The sequence below is a fragment of the Colobus angolensis genome, unplaced genomic scaffold (genome assembly GCF_000951035.1).
Source record: "Colobus angolensis palliatus isolate OR3802 unplaced genomic scaffold, Cang.pa_1.0 Scaffold15, whole genome shotgun sequence".
NCBI lineage: Eukaryota > Metazoa > Chordata > Mammalia > Primates > Cercopithecidae > Colobus > Colobus angolensis.
In genome coordinates, this window is record NW_012114599.1 from 11,552,908 (window position 1) to 11,572,520 (window position 19,613).

The following is a 19,613-nucleotide window of genomic DNA, read 5'->3' on the forward strand; positions in this document are numbered from 1 at the left end:
GTATACTGGATCGATTTCCCTAGTCTACTAGCAAAAAAAATAAAAAATAAAAAATAAAAAAATAAAAAACAGATCATTTCACCCTTTTAGAAAAATCTATGTTGGTTCTCTTTCAACTTATACACTTATCTAGAGATGCACAAAACAACCCATCTAACTCTTTGTGCTGGAATGAAAGGCATAGATGCTATGTTCACTGGGCTATAGTGGTAGAATCTATCTTCTGCTATTTTCTGCAAATCAGAACTACTTATGCACATCTCTAGGCTTTTATTTTGCTCTCTCAACATAGTCTCTCCAAGTTACTCTGAGTCAAGGGAAAAAACTCCATGATTTATAAATACAATTATATGAAATATGTACATTTTCCTTTTTAAATAATCTGCCCTTAGAGTTACATTTTTCATATTTTGTTTGAATCTGCTTCTTTAAAGTTTAAAATATTATCTATCTTTTTATGTATCATAAATTCAAAGGTACCTGGTCACTTTCTCCCAAAGGGTCATTACTCCTTTTCTTTCAATCAATTCTACCTATGTTTGTGTGTGTATATGATTTTTAAATACTGTTCATTTAAAATACATAATTTTATGTTTTATTTCTCAAATACACAGGCTGATGGAAATTCTGAAGAAAGTTAATTCACAACACGGTATACTACCTCCATCTAGAGGTCATTCTAACTACATACGTTTTGACAAGAACATTGCATTTTCCTTTGCGTTGATAGTGAACATATCCTTAATCATTGACTATCATACTGTTTCAACAACTACTAAAACAACTCCATGAATTTCCCTGCAGTATTTCTGATTCAGCACCAATGCCGTTTATACTATGAAAAAGCAGAGGCAGCATACTGTTAACAGAAAAACGACAAAACTGGGTTCTAGTTTCTGTTTTTCCACTTACTGTATGGCTCTGATTACTAATCAACACACACACTCATGCGTGCGCGCACACATACACACAGTACCTTGCTTACCCCATCTATAAAGTGAAAACAAGCTGTTCTGTGAATCACATGTTCTAAGACATGTGGATATAATTTGCAAACAGTAGAGCACAACCAATATGTAAGACATTACTTATAATTAAGGTCAGGCTTATCTGGCCAACAAACTGCAAGTCCATTGGTCACTTTATTCTCATTCTCTTGATTCCAGAAGTATTAAATATTTTTTGTCAGTACAACAAAAACAACTTAATCTTATAGAAAGCATATACAGCCCTAAAGTTACAAAGCCATTTCACTTAGGAAAACATAGAGATAAAACTAAGTCACTAAAATGATCTGTATTTTTCAATCATTCCTAAATAATATTAACCCTTTATGAAAATAATTCTTAAAGATTACATCTTTTGTTTCAGACTGAAGGTTTATAAACCATCATATAATGCTGTAAACCATGGGTCTGCAAACTCGTGCAGTAGGGCCAGATGGTAAACATTTTAGTCTTTGGGGCCAGTCTTTTGCAACTACTCTGCCGCTGTGCAAAAATGCCTGTGTGTGGCTGTGATCCAATAAAACTTTATTTACAAAAACAGGCAGTCGAATTCACTTGCAGGCCATAGTTTGTCATTCATGCTGAATGAATGAGAAAATGTCTTATTAACATACTAATAAATTCAGTCTTAATTCAGTTTAAACATAATTAAAGAGAGTCCAGCAGAATAAGATTTCAACATTTTATTATAATTAATTATAAAATCAGACCACCTAAATTTCACCCATTGTTTCTCAAGTCAAAGTTTAAATTTCTTTTTTCATCACCTCAAATATCTACTATTTAAGGAGGACTTCTGCATTCAGTAGGATCTAGTATAAGAATTACGATTAAATTGACATTTAAAGTTCTTAAACCTTAATCAACTGATTACATTTTAATTTTTTAAATTCAAAACTGATACTGAATAAGAAATTAGGTGAAACACAATTGGATCACTACTCTGTGTTTTGATAAGATTTAATATTTAAATGCTATGATTATAAACAAGGCATTTGGTTCTCAACAAAAAGTAAAGATGAACAAAGGAGATGTAACCAGATTAGTGGAAGACAGACTGGGAAAACCAGAGTTCAGCATAATCTATGTTCACAAGATACATTTCAAGGTACTTAATGAAACCCTCAGAGAAAATTCAACATTGTTCCTCTACGAAAATTTGGAAACTCACACTGATAAATAACCTCAAATTGAGGATTTACACCAAATGCACATTTTTAATGTGATTCTTCATGGGTACAGATGCATATAGAAGAGAAGGAAGAGAACAGAGGATGGGAAAGGAAGAGCAATAGAGACAGGGGAGAAAGAAGAGAAGGAAGAGGAGGGGAGGGAACAGAGGGGCGGGAGGTAAGAGACAGGAAGAGTAGGGGAGGAGGAGGAGTTGAGAGTTAAAAGTAGGACTTCAGTGTTCTTTCTGCATCCTAATTAGGCTAACCAGTTCCCAAATACCTCCATTATCAAAGGAGATAAAGAGAGACAGTAGGGCTTGATCACCACAAATTCATTACAGTTACTACTAAAAGTAGAAGAATGAAAGTACTTTAACATATATGTTAATTTACTAGTGTTATTATGTAAATTAGATTATATAGGTAAACCTGGCTAATGTAATAGCCAAGACCCTCTGTTCTAGGGAAATGATCTTAAAAGTTCTAGGGAAATGATCTTAAAAGTCTGTACCAAATTGTTACCTGGAAAATTACCTTTTTCCCTAGAATTTTGGTAGAGGTAGCAAGAATACAAAACAATACTTTATCTATTAGGTACTCCAATCCCTAAAGCGAGATTCTCTATTACTCATCCGTGACATACTAAGAAATTATTCACAGGTTCTGCCAGATTTAGCCCTTCACTCTTCTCCAAAGGCAAAGAATTCACTGGAGGGAGGAAGAGACTGGGAGTGAGGATTTCTCCAGGGTTAGGGTGCTGTGGGTTCCACCTTCCACCCTCTCATGATGGAGGGCAGAGGCTAGGCTTGCAACTCATCTAAAACTATGTGAGGGCAGCATCAAAAAATCTATCCATATTTTGGCATGTGTCCCTTTGAGTTTGGACAAATAAAATGTTACCGGATTCCTCCCCAAGGAATTTTAAGTGAGCGTCCGTGAGTGGAGCTCCCCCTGCTGGTGGCAGATGAAAAAACAGGTCTACTTTGAGAAAATGGTTTGTACTTCAGATTTTGGTGGGGCAAAAATGAGTCTTCTGTGGGACAACTGTGGACCTGTGGAAAGGGAGCCATTTTAAGAGAAATTTTGCCTAAGAGTGCCCCTACATCACAGGGATGGGAAATAAAGTAATCGCAAAGAAGGGTGGATTTCTGGAAACTTAGGGCTGAAGAAAGGGTCATACATTTAATATTTTATCTTCCCACTATCTGGGGCACCTGTATTGCTGGAGAGAAAAAGAAACCAAGGAACTACAAATTTAAAAATGCAACTACAAGTAAAAGGAAGAATAATAATTAAAAACAATATATTCCTTCTTGTGTTTTATAATTTATAATTTATATTTATAAAATAATGTTTACATAAACATATGTTACAAAAAGGGTCCAAACACAACACAAGAATGATTTTTTTTTGCTCTAAGAATATTTACCTATACCAGTCTAACTAATTAGATTCTCTTTGTTTGAACTTTTTATATCATAAATGGCTTTTCCTTGATCTGTGGAATTTGTATATTACGACGCATCAATGCATAAGAAATGGTTGACATGCTTTTCTACATTTCATTTAGAAACATGCTATCATTTTAGCATTTGTGTTCAAACAAAATGTTATGCTGAACTAGATTTAATTATAACATATCATCTTCAAAGCCAGTAGACTTCGTAGATTCATTCAAGAATTTTTCAATATGTTGCCCTTAAATATATTTAAAAGATGCATAATAAAAATATGTGAATAAACAGAATAAGAACAGTTACTCTGCTATTACATATATTTTTCAGTGAATGTGACTGACAGATTAAACGTACGGGTCAATAGTATTTTGAAAAATCCATTTAATTTATAAAGAGGCAGGTTAGAATTTAAAAGACTGCATAAATCCTATATACTTACCACAGATGACAATGTCCATTCATGGGTGCTCTATTAATAGCCCTTTCACTTAAAGTTCTTCCTGAAAGATAAGAGTGCTTACACTTAGTACCTTCGTGTGAGTTGGTAGGAGGTGGATTATTGAATTAACTCAGTGGTTCACAAAGTATGGTCCCAAGACCAGAAGCATCAGCATCACGTGGCAACTTTGAGAACTTTTCAGCCACATTGGAGAGCTACTCCATCACACACTGTGGGATTGGGGCCCAGTAATCTGTGGTTTAATGAGCCTCCAATGATTCTGATGTATGCTAAGGTCTGACAGACACTAGACTAAGCAACTTAACCAAGTGCAAGAAACGTGATTTAATTATTGCTTACAAAGTGTAATAGAAATTTTTTGTATTCCATTCAAACAACATTTACTGAGTACCTACTACGTGCTGTACTGTGAGTGTCTGGGAATAAAATGTCAAATAAGACAGAGTTCTTGACCTCCAAGGGCTCACTGTTCCGTATGCTGCAGGTATATAAACAAATAAGTTACATGCAAAAATAAAAAAGTAAGAGCAAGATGAAAAAGAGGGCACAGCAGAGTGGGTAACTAACTCTGCCTGAAGGAGTAAGGGAAGGAGTCAGGGAAGCCTGAGAAGTTCTTGCCTAATCATTCACAATAATGAACAGGTTCAGGGACATAAATAATTCCCCCAAATTATTTTACTTAGTTTTAGAGTAATTTTAAACAATGTAATAATTAATTTGCGGCCGGGCATGGTGGCTCACACCTGTAATCCTAGCACTTTGGGAGGCCAAGGCAGGTGGATCACCTGAGGTCAGGAGTTCGAGACCAGTCTGGCCAACATGGCGAAACCCTGTCTCTACTAAAAACACAAAAATCAGCTGGGTGTGGTGGTGCATGCCTGTAATCCCAGTTACTCAGGAGGTTGAGGCAGGAGAATCACTTATCTCAGGAGGCAGAGGTTGCAGTGAGCTGAGATCATGCCATTGCACTCCAGCCTGGGGGACAGAGCAAGACTCCATCTTAATAATAATAATAATAATAATAATAATAATAATAATTTAGATAGCGGTTTGTTTATGGCTTGGAAAATCAAAATACCTGCAATAAAACAGAACTGTATTCTGAGAATCTTTTTCAAAAGGGGCCATTTTGTTTTATAACTTCTTTTCTCCCTGATCCATTATTATTATTATTATCTTGAAGAGACTATCCAAGGATATGCAAAATGCCTTTCTAAATAAGTGGCCGAGATAATCTTTATAAATACAAATATTTTATTCTGAAACCATGGTTCTATTTGTTAATTTGTTAAGGTGCCATTCTACAGCACTATCCATTAAGAGAAATATTCTGTGTAGAAATCTACATAAATTTGAAAGAATTAAAAAGTAAAGTGTTTTAATAATAATTAACTGCATTGTGAACACATATTAAAGAAACTAGCAATTTTAAATGATTAAAAACATGCTTTTTAATGTAAAAAACATTAAAAACTAAATCAATTTTTTAGCTACATTACCAAATGAATAAAACTTTCAGCGTACTACCAGAAGCCTGAAATAGAGGTGATTCCATCACTCCAAGAATATAAAAAGAAGCTGGGTAGTACACAAACTAGATTCATAGCCTCACTTATGTAGTCAGGACAAATGTAAAGCTATTTCCTTTAGATAACCGTATTTTGTCATCTTTATGATGCATTCATATCTATTAATTAGGCAAATTAGAATAATGTTTCTTTAAATGTAAGATCATCATAATACTTCAGAAACATACTGCATAATGATATACTGAGTTTTATCAAAGAATTTTGTACTCTCCAGTGATCAAATCTTTCCTAAGCATAACAACCTTAAACATGCTATTGTGAGAAGAAATTTTCTGCACTTCGTCCTCCCTCAGGCTAAATGCCAACGTTCTTCCACAGCTGGTCTGAGCCCCTGCCTTGCTCTCAGCTCCAGTGTACTTGGCTATTACCATTACTAAGCACTTACTCCTTATACACTGAATATAATTGGCTGTCCCTTTATTATCTTTTCCATAGAGTAAGTTCCTTAGTGTTGTGCAGCCTTCATCATATTTATGCCTCTCCTTCTCTCCCTCCTCCCCTTCCCTGCACCCTTCACTTTCACACTGTTCCTTGACAAAATAATTTTGAATAAATATTTATTAAGTGGATAAATTAAAGGAATTCTTTTACTTTTATTTCAATATCTGAATGAACACATCTGAGGCTTTTTCTACTCCTTTTTCTTTGGCACTATAAACTCTTCTCTCTTTTTTTTGGATATATCCTATTTCAATCCTATGCTTCATTTTTGCCCCTGAATTCCCTTCAACCTATTTCTTTACGAATTTCACCACCTATGACATTAACTCAATTAAATTCCCACTCCATTTGAGAATAGAGATCCAGAGCGATTTTACCTATGGGAAACTGTAACTTCCATAAGAAAGACTTCCCTGCATCAGCCTCCATCCTCTGCCATCATATTCTCCTTTCTGCTACATGTGCTCGCAAACAACCTGTTCCCTATCTATCTATCTATCTATGACAGAGTCTTGCTCTGTTACCCACGCTGGAGTGCAGTGGTGAGATCATGGCTCACTGTGGCCTTGATCTCTTGGACTCAACTGATCCTCCCACCTCAGTTGTGTGTTGTTTTTAGTAGAGACAAGGTCTCCCTATGTTGCCCAGGCTGGTCTCAGACTCTTGAGCTCAAGCTATCTGCCCACCTTGGCCTCCCAAAGTGCTGGGATTACAGGCATGAGCTGCTGCATCCAGCCTCTGTACTCTTCTTTAATAAGAGCTTATTTCCATTTGTTTTTGTATATGTATGATTATTGGAATAGTGCTGCCTCCCCTACAAAGCCATAAGCTCCCCTGTAGTCTGAAAACATGTCTATTTTGCTATCCTATTCCTACCTTAGCACATAATACCCAGGGTAGGGCAGGTACTTATGAAAAAAATGTATTTAATATTGATGAATGTTGGAATAGTTTACATAGATATACTTTGATTTTCTCAGTAGATATGAAAATAAACCCCCTTGTTCTCCTTGGTTAAGTTTTTATTCACATTGAAATTAATACATCTCTTCTCTAGAATTCTGTTTTGTATATGGTCTGCAAACTGGATTGCTACAGAAAAACTCCACAAAGCTGATGATGAATATGCAAACAAGAGGGGGAAACCCTCTCATCCTCCTCCCACTGGGGGAAACTAAAGCACAAAGGTCATTTAGCAAATGAATCTCCAAGTGGAAAAATATAATTACAAGGAGTTTAGTAAAACTTTCTACTTGGAAATAAAAATTACAGAGAACTAGACTGGGTAGAAATCTTTCTTGCTGTGTCTTCTTCTGGCTGTCTTTTCTAGAAGAAAAGCCTGGAAAAGAGAAGTCTTCGGAATAAATGAAGAATTCAAAGGATTTTGATGTCAAAGTACTATACTGACATTCAGAGAGATGGCAGGTAGGGGCTTTTGCAAGAACACATTTTGACATCGAGTAAGAGTCAAGGTGAGTTATAAAAATAACAATTTGACATTCTATTTTTTTTTTTTTTTTTTGACAGAGTCTCGCTCTGCCGCCCAGGCTGGAGTGCAGTGGCCGGATCTCAGCTCACTGCAAGCTCCGCCTGCCGGGTTTACGCCATTCTCCTGCCTCAGCCTCCCGAGTAGCTGGGACTACAGGCGCCAGCCATCTCGCCCAGCTAGCTTTTTGTATTTTTTAGTAGAGACGGGGTTTCACTGTGTTAGCCAGGATGGTCTCGAACTCCTGACCTCGTGATCCACCCGTCTCGGCCTCCCAAAGTGCTGGGATTACAGGCTTGAGCCACCGCGCCCGGCTTGACATTCTATTTAATTGTTCTTGTTGTGATGAAAAATTTCAAAAACATACAAAAAAGTATAGATGACAGAATAATGAACCACCATGTAATCATCGTTCAGCTTAGACAATTATCAGAGTTTTTAACAAGGTTAATCTTGTTTCATCAAGATACATTTGGAAAAACGTTAAAGTCTGCAAGTTTATTCTTTGTGATCCCTGGAGTTCTACATTATAGAAGTAAGATGCGTTACTTTAACTGTGGTTGACAATTGCTGAAGACACTTGTCCTCTGCCTGTTGTTTTTCAAACACTGCCACTACATTTCTTGTCTTTCTATGTTTTATGAAGTTAGAAGATGAAATTTAAGTTTTTTCAGTTACCTATTCTAATATACTCAAATATTTCTGAAGGACATATACTTTAGTCCTAAAATGCCTTTCTGTTCTGAGACTGCACATTTTTTTGTACCATAATATATTAAAATAGATTAAACATACTGGTTTTAGCTAAGATAATTTAGCTTTAATTAAAATTCACTAGTGATTTACTATAGATCTTTTGTTTATTATACTTTAAGTTCTGGGATATATGTGCAGAACATGCAGGTTTGTTACATAGGGATACACGTGCCATGGTGGTTTTCTGCACCCATCAACGCTACATCTACATTAGGTGTTTCTCCTAATGCTATCCTCCCCTAGCTTCCCACACCCCAACAGGCCCTGCTATGTGATGTTCCCTTCCCTGTGTCAATGTGTTCTCATTTTTCAACTGCCACTTATGAGTGAGAACATGCAGTGTTTGGTTTTCTGTTCTTATGTTAGTTTGCTAAGAATGATGGTTTCCAGCTTCATCCATTTCCCTGCAAAGGACATGAACTCATCCTTTTTTACGGCTGCATGATTTACTATAGATCTTAATTGCTACTTGAGAATAATCTTTACAAAATGCTTACCAATATTAGCATAATGTTTCTTTTCTTGTGTGTTTGTAGATAATTCATACATGTCTCCATAAGCACGAGCAAATCGCCACATAAACTCTATTTCATCTCTAAACTGAAAAGAAAAGATGGAGTTGCCTGTTAAATTAACTTGGTAACTTGTCTATTCTATTCTTGTTTTCTACTGCAACTTTGAAAAAACTTAGGCAGCTAAACTGGTATTTATAGATTATTGAATCTATGTATATCCATATTTCAGTGTGAAACATTTTTAATCCAAATACTCACTGCTAAGAAATATGACCTAATGTAGTGTTACATTTGGATCTTAAAACCAATTAATATTATCCAGACACTAGCTCCATCTATGCAGAGGAGAGATTGGATAGGCACCAAAATCTAGAAATTCTTCCTGAGCTGTCGTATCCTTTTCTTCTTTTCCTTTCCAAGTTATCTATTATCAATATAATGAGCATCTCAGTTAATATCTGTAAGTTGAAAATGTATATACTCAAAAGAGCAGTCACTTTTTTTACTTAAATTACCTAAATATAATCCTGGAGATCTATCAAGTTTTAGACAATGTGTTTAGAGTTGCTAAATCCTCAGAGAAATAGAGATTTATTTCTCCATGGGACACTGCAAACTCTTTTAATTTTAATTTTTTTTTTAGTGGTGGTGGTGAGAGCTCTGGACAGGCTTTTCTTATTCAGACCCAACATTAAACACTGCAAAATTAACAAATGACCATTGGTAGAAATAGCTTTAAATACCCATAGCTGTCTCAAAATATTTGTTAAATATATAAATTAGTAAAAAAAAAAAAATCAAATAAAGGTAAATCTGCATAATTATAGCTCTGGTTCTCATTTTTATGACCTTAGAGTCTAACAAACTTTTACGTTTACTTTTTAAAAATTTTAGTCATTTTTAAATAAAAAATAACATAAATTTAAAACAATTTTAGTCATTTTATAGAGAAATTTTACATCAATCATTTAGCTTGTGGGAAGGAACCATGACACAATTATTGTAGTCATAACTGAATGAGATGGCAGATTAAATTAAAAAATGAAACTACACGAAGTGCTATTGTCATGTCTCTTACCTTTTCTTTGTGGTCACAAAGTAGTTCAAAACTCTCCGACTTGCCAGGCTCGCTCATACGTAAATGATCTACCTTCTGAAGAAGAACATCTAAATTTAATTCCTCTACATGTGTGTTAAATGCTTTAGGGACTGGAAAACTCTGTTCTTCTGTGTCAGTATTAGCTGTAATATACCTAAAATCGCAGAAATAATCATCAACTTCTTTGAAAGTTATGTGTAACAGCCAGAGCAATCCTTTAAAAATGCAAGTCAAATCATGCCCCTCTTATGCTTGAAACTCTGCAGTGGCACCCGCTTTCACTCAGAAAAAGCTCTAGTCCTAACAGAAGGCTACAAGTCCCTGCGCAATTTGCCCTCGATCCCATTACCTCTTTTCTCTCATTTCCCACCACTCTTCTCACTCATTCAAATCCACACAGGTGATCTAGCTATTCCTTCAATATTCTAAGCACGTGCCTACCTCGGAACCTGCACTTGCCTTTCCCTCTAATGAAATGCTGTTCCCTTAGACAGCCACATAACTCACTCCTTCAAGTCTCTGCTCCAATTTCATTTTCTCAATGTGGCCCATCTAGACCACTCTAACACCGCAATCCCGATATTCCCTTCATCTCTAACCTCCCTTATCATGCTTTTTCTTTTCCCCCATAGCATGTATTACCTTCTAACACACTGTGTAATTTACTAATTTACTACATGTGCTGTTTGTCAGTATCCTCCCCAGTGGAATGCAAGCTCCCTGAAGGGTAGGTTCATTAATTGATGTATCAAGTGCCTAGAACAGCACTGTTCATTGAATGTTGCTGAATGGATGATAGAGTTATAGGAAGTCAGCAGGTACTCAAAATTGTGAGTGTGTAAACTCACACAAACACATATTTATAGTTCAAGATGATGTTCTAAATTTAAATTTTAACTTGGTTTTTAAAAATTAATACTATCGCCCATATTTCATTTTTGCAAGCAAACAATGCAAACAACTTTTTTTATTAATTCAGACTCTGTTCTAAAAAGGTTTTAAGGAGGTATACAAGGATATATAACATATAAGAGAATAAATTATAAGTAGTAAAAAAGAGAAAGGCCAAATGTGAATGAAGTCAATATAAAACACACACAAATTTTAGATAGCTATAACTTTGCTACAAAGGACACAAATGTTCTTCATTTTCTAGCCAATGCAGTTTCACAACTTGCAGCTCCCATTAGATAGAAACAAACAAAAATACTGACAAAGCAAGTTCTTAAATTTCTTTCATATGCCTTATAAAGAAGACACTGTATGAACTGATCTCCCACTTCTTCAATAACATTCTTTACTAATGGAAACTCCACTCTTCCAATTGCTCAAACCAAAAAACTTGGAATCATCCTTGAGGCTTCTTTTTTCTTTCCTTAAGCAATACCCAGTCTGTTAGCAAATTCTGTTGGTTCTATCTTCAAAATACATCCAGAATCTAGCCACTTCTCCCCACCTCTCCCCACTACCACCTTAGTCTGAGTTTCCATTATCTCATCTGGATTACTGCAATGACCCCTTATCTCACCTCTTTGCTTTAATCCTTGACCCTTATATTCTATTCTCAACACAGTAGTAAGAATAACTCAGATCACGTCACTCCTTTGCTCAAAACCCTCCAACAGATGCCCAAGTCAGAGTGAAAACCTAATCCCTTTCAGTGGTCTACAAGACCTAACATAATCTGGTCCAAAACCTCTGGCCTTATCTTCTGTCACTTTCCTGCTTGCTCACAGCATTCCAGAAACTCTAACTAATCCTTGCTATTCCTTGAACGTATCAGTCATGTTCCTGCTTTAAACCCTTTGTATTTTCTTTTTCTTCTGGCTGGTATGTTCTCCAGATATTCATATAGTTTACTTCTTTGCATATTTCATATCTTTGTTCAAATGTAATCTTATTATTGCAGATGTTATGATTATTTATATAAAAACAAAAAATCTATAAATTATGATTAATAGGAGAGTTTACCAAATTGGTTGAATATAAGATTAACTTATGAAAGCCAGTTTAATTTCTACATATCAGCAAAAAACTACAAACATAATTACATAAAACATTCAATTTGCAATGACCTCAGAGAATATCAAATGGCTAGGAATAAATCTAACAAAAGACATATGAAAATTCAATGGAGAAAATTATAAAAGCATATTAAAAGATGTTTATAAAATGATCTAAATTTATGGAGAAATATATCATGTTCATGGTTTAGAAGACCTAATATCATAAATATGTGAATTCTTTCCAGGTTAATCTATAGATTCCATGCAATTCAAACTTTATAAGCCTAATAGGAATTTTCATAGAATTACATAAGATGATTCTAAAAGTTACATGAAAAAGCAAAGAGCCCAGGACAGCCAAAACACTCTTAAAGAAAGGGAACAAGGCGAGAAGACTTACCCCACCAGATATTAGGACCTACTATGAAGCTATAATAATTAAAGACAGTGTAGTATTGGTACAGGAATAGATGAGTGAATGATGAAACAGAACAGAGCCTAGAAACAGACCCACACATATATGAAAATGTGGTACATCGGAGAGTCGGCATGTAAGATTAGTAGGAAATTCTGGCATTCAGCTGGGAAAAATGGTTATTTCTATGGAAAAAAGATGAAATTGAAACTCTACCTTGTATTTTTAAAAAACATAACTCTACATAACATAACATAGTATAAGATAACATAAGTATCTACATAAGTATGTAAGTATATAAGTATCTACATAACATAACATAGTATAAGAAAATATTATATATTTTAAAAATCTAGTACAAAATACAGATGAATATATTTTAGTCCTTGGGGTAAGACATATGAAATAGACATTATGGATCATCTATTCAGAATTAAGGGTCAAGAAATAAATTCTTAAAATTATAATCAGCTTATTTTGATAAGAGTGCCAAGACAATTTAGTAGTGGAAACAATACTCTTCAACAAATAGTGCTAGAACAAATGGATAAGCAAATGCAAAAAATGAACTCTCACTTCCTATCATACATAAAAATTAACTCAAAATGTATCAAACCTAAGTGTAAGAGCTAGAACTATAAAATGTTTGACAACATTTCATATGTATATGTTTTCGTTCTCATAAGAAAACACAGGAGCAAATATTTGTGATCTTGGATTAGGCAATGGTTTCTTAGACATGACATCACAAGCACACGTGACAAAAGAAAAAACTGTATAGACTTTATCAAAATGAAAAACTTAGGTGCTTCAAAAGACACCATTAAAAAAGTGAAAAGATAACCCAAAGAATAGAAGAAAATGCGTTATGAATCATGTATCTGATAAGAGACTTGTATACAAAATATATATAAAACAATTCAACAATAAAAAGACAAATAATTCAATTTAAAAATGGGCAACTCTGCAAATAAATTAAAAACCACCAAATTAAATAATTTAAAAGATGGATCTTTATGGTAACAAATAATATATAGCTTTTATAAAGGTACAAAGCTATTATCTTTATGTTATTCTTTATAAGAACAAAAACTCAAATGTTGCTATAGCCATTAAATGAATTACATCAGAATTATGTATCTACTCCAACTTGCTCTCTATCTCTTGCTCTCATTCTGTCTCTCCCATGCACACGTAGAACAGTTTTATTGTGAAATCTGCCATATATCCAAAGAATTAGGCTTATTCAAATTCTTCTAAAGAATTACTAAAGACGGAATGCCCCTCAGGTTTATTTTATAAAACTAATATAACTGACACAAAAACCAAACATGAATATAACAAAAATAAAAATTATAGGCCAATCTTACACATAAATATAAATGCAAAAATCCTCAATAAAATATCAATCAAGCAATTGCAACAAACATAAAATTATGTATTACAGCCAAATTGAGATTATACTAGAAATTACAAGCACCGTTTGACATTAGACAATTTCTCCGGTGCAAGAGATGAGACCTATCTGATCATTTCAGTCATTACCAAAAAAAATTTTTTCCCAATAAATTCCAACACCACTTCAGGACAAAAGAAATACAAAAACCTTAAACAAGAAATAGAAAGGAGCCAGGTGCGGTATATACATTCCCAGCACTTCAGGAGGCAGGAACATCACTTGAGCCCAGGAGTCCAAAACCAGCCAGGGCAAAATGGCAAAACACTGTCTCTTCAAAAAATAAAAAAATTAGCTGGGTTTAGCGCCCACAACTGTAGTCCCAACTACTCAGGAGGGCGAGGTGAGAGGATTGCTTGAGCATAGAAAGTCGAGGCTGCAGTAATCTATGATTGTGCCACTGCACTCCAGCCTGGGAGAGCAAGAAACTGTCGAAAAGGGAAAGGGAAAGGAAATGGGAAAGGGAAAGGAAGGAAAGAAAGAGAAAGCAAGGAAGTAAGCAGGAGAGAAAAAAAAAGAAAGAAAACATAGGAAGGAAGGAAGGGAGGGAGGGAGGCTCCTTACAAACCTGAAAAAGGCTATAAACTAAAAACAGTAATACATTTCACACTTAATTATGAAACATTAGAAGCAGTCTCTTCAAAATCAAGAATAGAAAAAGATGTCCAATATTGCTTTTCTATTCGACATTGTACTGGAGGTCTTTTTGGCACAATATTAAAAGAAAAGCAAAAAATTATAATAATTGGAAAGAAGAAACCATCTTATTTTTTGAAGATTATTCAATAGAGGACCTAACAAAATTTACATATAGGTAATTAGAATTAATTAAGATTTATAATCAATATTCCAAAATCAATTGTGTTCTTATACTCTATAAAACAAGAAAACAAAATTTTATAAAAATATAGCATTTATAATAGTAGGAAAAATATAAGATACCTATGAAAAAAATTCACAGAAGTTTTAAAATGACTTTTCTGGAGAAAATTACAAAATAATATCTGAGAACATTAAAGAATACCTAAGTAAATGGAAAACAATATATTCTTCGATAGGAAAATTTAATTAAAACAATTTCATAAGGCTCCACATTAATTAACACTTTTAATGCAATTCTAATAAAAATGCCAATGGAATTTTCTATGGAACAGACCTGACCCTAAAATTAATATGGAAAGGCAAGTGCAAGAAGAGCCAAGATAAGTTTGAAGAAACAGTATCAGGACTGCAGTATAAAGGATAAAGCTAAAGAAATTGGGTCAATGTGGTATTGGCATAGCACCAGGCAAACTGGGCAACAAAACAAAAGAGAACATGTAGGCTAGTCTCTTCCCACATTAAAAAAAAAAAACCAGCTGTGGGAAAATTGGTTTCCTACTTTGAACAGGGATCTTCTATTTAAAACTGGGTATTTCTCAGAAAATTATGATAAAGTTCAAAAATAGGACATATCCATGCATCATTGGGAAAATTTGACTGTATTTATTAACTTTGGGTTAGAAATTAGATTTGTACTACCCAGCCCTCCTCCCAAAAGCATTTCATAGATTATCTGATGTCAAACCTAGAATTTTCTAATAGCCTTTAAGCAGGTCTAGAGAAGTTCATCTTAAGATGTCAAATTTGTTTACAAACATTTGTTCTACATATACTTTTCTGGTCCTTTCTTCTGCTCTAAATTTTCATAAAAACCATGCCTATCCCTTCAACTCTGCATGATCAACTGTTTATTTCAATAGCAACAACAGCATCTCTGAAAGCATAGTTGCATTATTTAGGGAGAAAATGACATTATTTACTATGAAAATAAAAGTGTATTTACAGAAGTACATCAGGAATGAGTTACATTGAAATAGGTCCTCATTTCCCCATGAAAACACCAAGTAAACAACAACAGACTTTCTCTTTTTTTTTGAGACAGAGTCTCGCTCTGTCACCAAGGCTACAGTGCAGCGGCGTGATCACGGCTCATTACTGCTTACGCCTCCGGGTTCAAGCGATTCTTCTGCCTCAGCCTCCTGAGTAGCTGGGATTACAGGTGCCTGCCACTGTGCCCAGCTAATTGTTTTGTATTTTTAGTAGAGACCAGGTTTCACCATGTTGGCCAGGCTGGTCTCGAATGCCTGACCTCAAGTGATCTGCCCACCTCGTCCTCCCAAAGTGCTGAGATTACAGGTGTGAGCCACTGCCCAGCCTTGAGCCACTGCACCTAACCTAACAACAGATTTTCTGAAGTATTTTTGTAGGAGACCTAGAAACTATCACATACAACATGTCCTGAAATTTTATGTCATCTAGAGCTTTGGTAAGTATGAAGGGACTTCAAAAAGTTCATGGAAAAAAGGAATTAAAAGATAAAAATACAATACATAAACTTTATTTCTCAGCACATAATTCATCAAGGTCAAGACAATTTTGTAAGTGAAGATACCAGCCATTTAGTCCATCTCTAAAGAACTGAGGGTCCTGGGAATTGAACCATATCAATGTTGTCTTTTGTACATTATTAACTGAAGAAAAATTAGTGCTTTAAAAAACTTTTTTTTTTAAGATTAGGAAACAAAAGTTGAAAAGAGTCAAATCCAATGAGGACTCTAAGGTGGAAGCCTAATGATTTCCCACCGAAAGAAACTCTTGCAAAATTGCCCTTGTTAGATGAGAGGAATGAGCAGGGATATCGTCATGGTGGAGAATACTCTGATGACGCTTTTCCCAGAATTTTCCTACTAAAGCTTTGACTAACTCTCTCAAAACACTTTCATAAAAAGTAGATGTCATCATTCTTCGATCTTCCAGAAAGTCAACAAGCAAAATACCTTGAGCATCCAAAAATCTGTTGCCATGACATTGCTCTTGACCAGTCTGCTTTTGCTTTGACTGGACCACTTTCACCTCTTGGTAGCCATTGCTTTGGCTGTACTTTGTCTTCAGGATTGGACTGGGAAGGCCATGTTTCATCTCTTGTTATGATTCCTTAAAGAAATGCTTCAAGATCTTCATCCCACTTGTTAAAAATTTCTCTTGAAAGCTCTGTGCTTGTCTGCAGCTGATCTGATGCAACAGTTTCAGCACCAATTCAATGGAAAGTTTGTTTAATTTTTTAGTCAGAATAGTATAAAGAGAACCAATAGAGATGTCTATGGTACTAGCTATTATTTCTGCTGTTAATCATTGGTTTTCTTCAATTAGAGGATACAAACAAAATTAATTTTTTCCTTGCAAATTGATGTGGATGTGTCTCTGTGGGCTTCATCTCTAACATCACCTCATCCCTTGTTAAAATGAGTTCTCCATTTGACTTATTTCTTTTGGGCACTGTCCCCATAAACTTTTTGTAAAGCATCAATGATTTCACCATTCTTCCACCCAAGTTTCACCATAAATTTGAGGTTTGTTCTTACTTCAATTTTAGTAGAACGCATGTTGCTCTGATAGGGGCTCTTTTCTTTTTTCTTTTTTTGAGACGGAGTCTCGCTCTGTCACCCAGGCTGGAGTGCTGTGGCCGGATCTCAGCTCACTGCAAGCTCCGCCTCCCGGGTTCACGCCATTCTCCTGCCTCAGCCTCCTGGGTAGCTGGGACTACAGGCGCCACCACCTCGCCCGGCTAGTTTTTTGTAGTTTTTAGTCGAGACGGGGTTTCACCATGTTAGCCAGGGTGGTCTCGATCTCCTGACCTCGTGATCCGCCCGTCTCGGCCTCCCAAAGTGCTGGGATTACAGGCTTGAGCCACCGCGCCCGGCCTAGGGGCTCTTTTCAAACTAATGTTTTATCCTTCTTAGTGTCTTGAACTAGATCCTTTTCAAATATATTATGGTGAGTTAGCATAAGCTTATTCTGGTGCAAAAAACTGTGAAACAAGTGCATAGCTTCTTCATAATATTCATTTTCCATGAACTTTTTGAAGACCCCTCATATGATAACCGACCTGAAAATTTACTGGAAGGGACCAACAGAAGACTCAAACAGGTGAAAAACAAACCAGGCAAACTTTAAGACAGGTCATTTGAAAATATTAGTTCTGAGGAACAAAAAGAATAAAAAATGAAAAAAAAAAGTAAATAGAGCCTAAAGGACTTATGGGGCCTCATGAAGGAGACATATACACACATTGTAGGGGTTCCAGAAGGAGGAGAGAGAGAAAGTGGCAGTAAGCTAATTTGAAGAAACAATGGCCAAAGCCCAAATCTAGGAAACATAATGAAATACAAATGCAAGAACTTTCTTTTCTTTTCTTTTTTTGGAGACACAGTCTCGCTCTGTTGCTCAGGCTGAAGCGCAGTGGCATGGTATCGGCTCACTGCAAGCTCTGCCTCTGGGGTTCATGCCATTCTCCTGCCTCAGCCTCCCGAGCAGCTGGGACTACAGGCGCCCGCCACCTCGCCTGGCTAGTTTTTTGTATTTTTTTTAGTAGAGACGGGGTTTCACCGCGTTAGCTAGGATGGTCTCGATCTCCTGACCTCGTGATCCGCCCGCCTCGGCCTCCCAAAGTGCTGGGATTACAGGCTTGAGCCACCGCGCCCAGCCTTTTTATTCTTTTACATGATCTAAACAGAAAAGCATAAAGTAATTATGAATCTATATTAATGATTATACAACATGAAGATGTAATTTGTAATATCAACAAAATATATGAGTGGTGGAGCTGGAAAGGAGTAGAAATTTTGTCTGCAATTAAAGTTAAGTTGGTACGAATTTAAAATATGTTGTTATAACTTTAGGATGCTACGAATAATCCCCATGGCAACCACAAAAAATATTTATAGAATATATGTAAAAAAAAAAAACAAAAAAACTAAACACAAAGAGAGGCAACAAGGGAGAAAACGAGGGACCAAAAAAATCTATGGCATATACAAAACCAATAACAAAATGAAACAATAAGTCCTTTCCTATCTGTAATGACTTCAAATATAAATGGGATTAAATTCCTCAATCAAAAGATATATTGGTAGAATGGATTTAAAAAATTGGGATTTAACTATATGCTTTCTAAAAGAGACTAATTTTTGATGTAAAAACACACATGTTGAATGTGAAAGGACAGAAAAAGATGTTTCATGAAAATAGTAAACAAAAGAGAGTGGGAGTGGCTATACTATTAGACAAAATAGATTTTAAGTCAAAATTGTACAAGAGACAAAGAAAGGCATGACATAATAAAAGAGCCAATTCACCAAGAAGATATAACAATAACACTAAATGCACTCAACATCATATTTCCTAAATATGTGAAGCAAACACTGACAGAATTGAAGAAATAGATAGCAACACAATAATAGTAAAAGTAAAATAATAATACCATAGTAATATCATTACTTTAATAATAAAGTAATAGTAAATGAATTCAATGACCCAATTTTAATAATGGATAAAACAACTAGGCAGATGATTAGTAAGGAAATAGAGGACTTAAACATCACTATAGACCTATAAACCTGCAGGACCTAACAACATATATAGACAATGCCACCCAATAATAACAGAATACACATTCTTCTCAAATGCATGTGGAATATTCTCCAAGTAAAAAATATATTAGGCCATGAAATAAGTCTTAGTTAATTTACAAATATAGAAATTATACAAAGCATATTTTCTGGATCACAATAAAAATGAAACTAGAAATCAGCAGAAGAAAAACCGGAAAATCCATAAATATCTGAGAATTAAAAAACATACTTTTAAACAACTAATGGACCAAAGATGCAATCACAAGGCAAATAAGAAAACATCTTGGGTCGGGAGGCGGAG

General features: G+C 35.2%; 1 protein-coding gene across 5 annotated transcripts in view; it reads right to left on the bottom strand.

Moving 5' to 3' along the window:
• RMDN2 (regulator of microtubule dynamics 2) overlaps positions 1-19,613 on the bottom strand; it is a 141,164-nt gene that overhangs the window by 81,735 nt on the left and 39,816 nt on the right. For all 5 annotated transcript variants that reach the window (XM_011935955.1, XM_011935957.1, XM_011935956.1 and 2 more), the window contains 3 exons: positions 9,962-10,136; positions 8,866-8,968; positions 4,076-4,136 (listed from right to left, as the gene is read on the bottom strand). In XM_011935955.1, the coding sequence (XP_011791345.1) occupies positions 4,076-4,136; positions 8,866-8,968; positions 9,962-10,136 (339 nt within the window). The remainder of the gene's footprint in view (positions 1-4,075; positions 4,137-8,865; positions 8,969-9,961; positions 10,137-19,613) is intronic.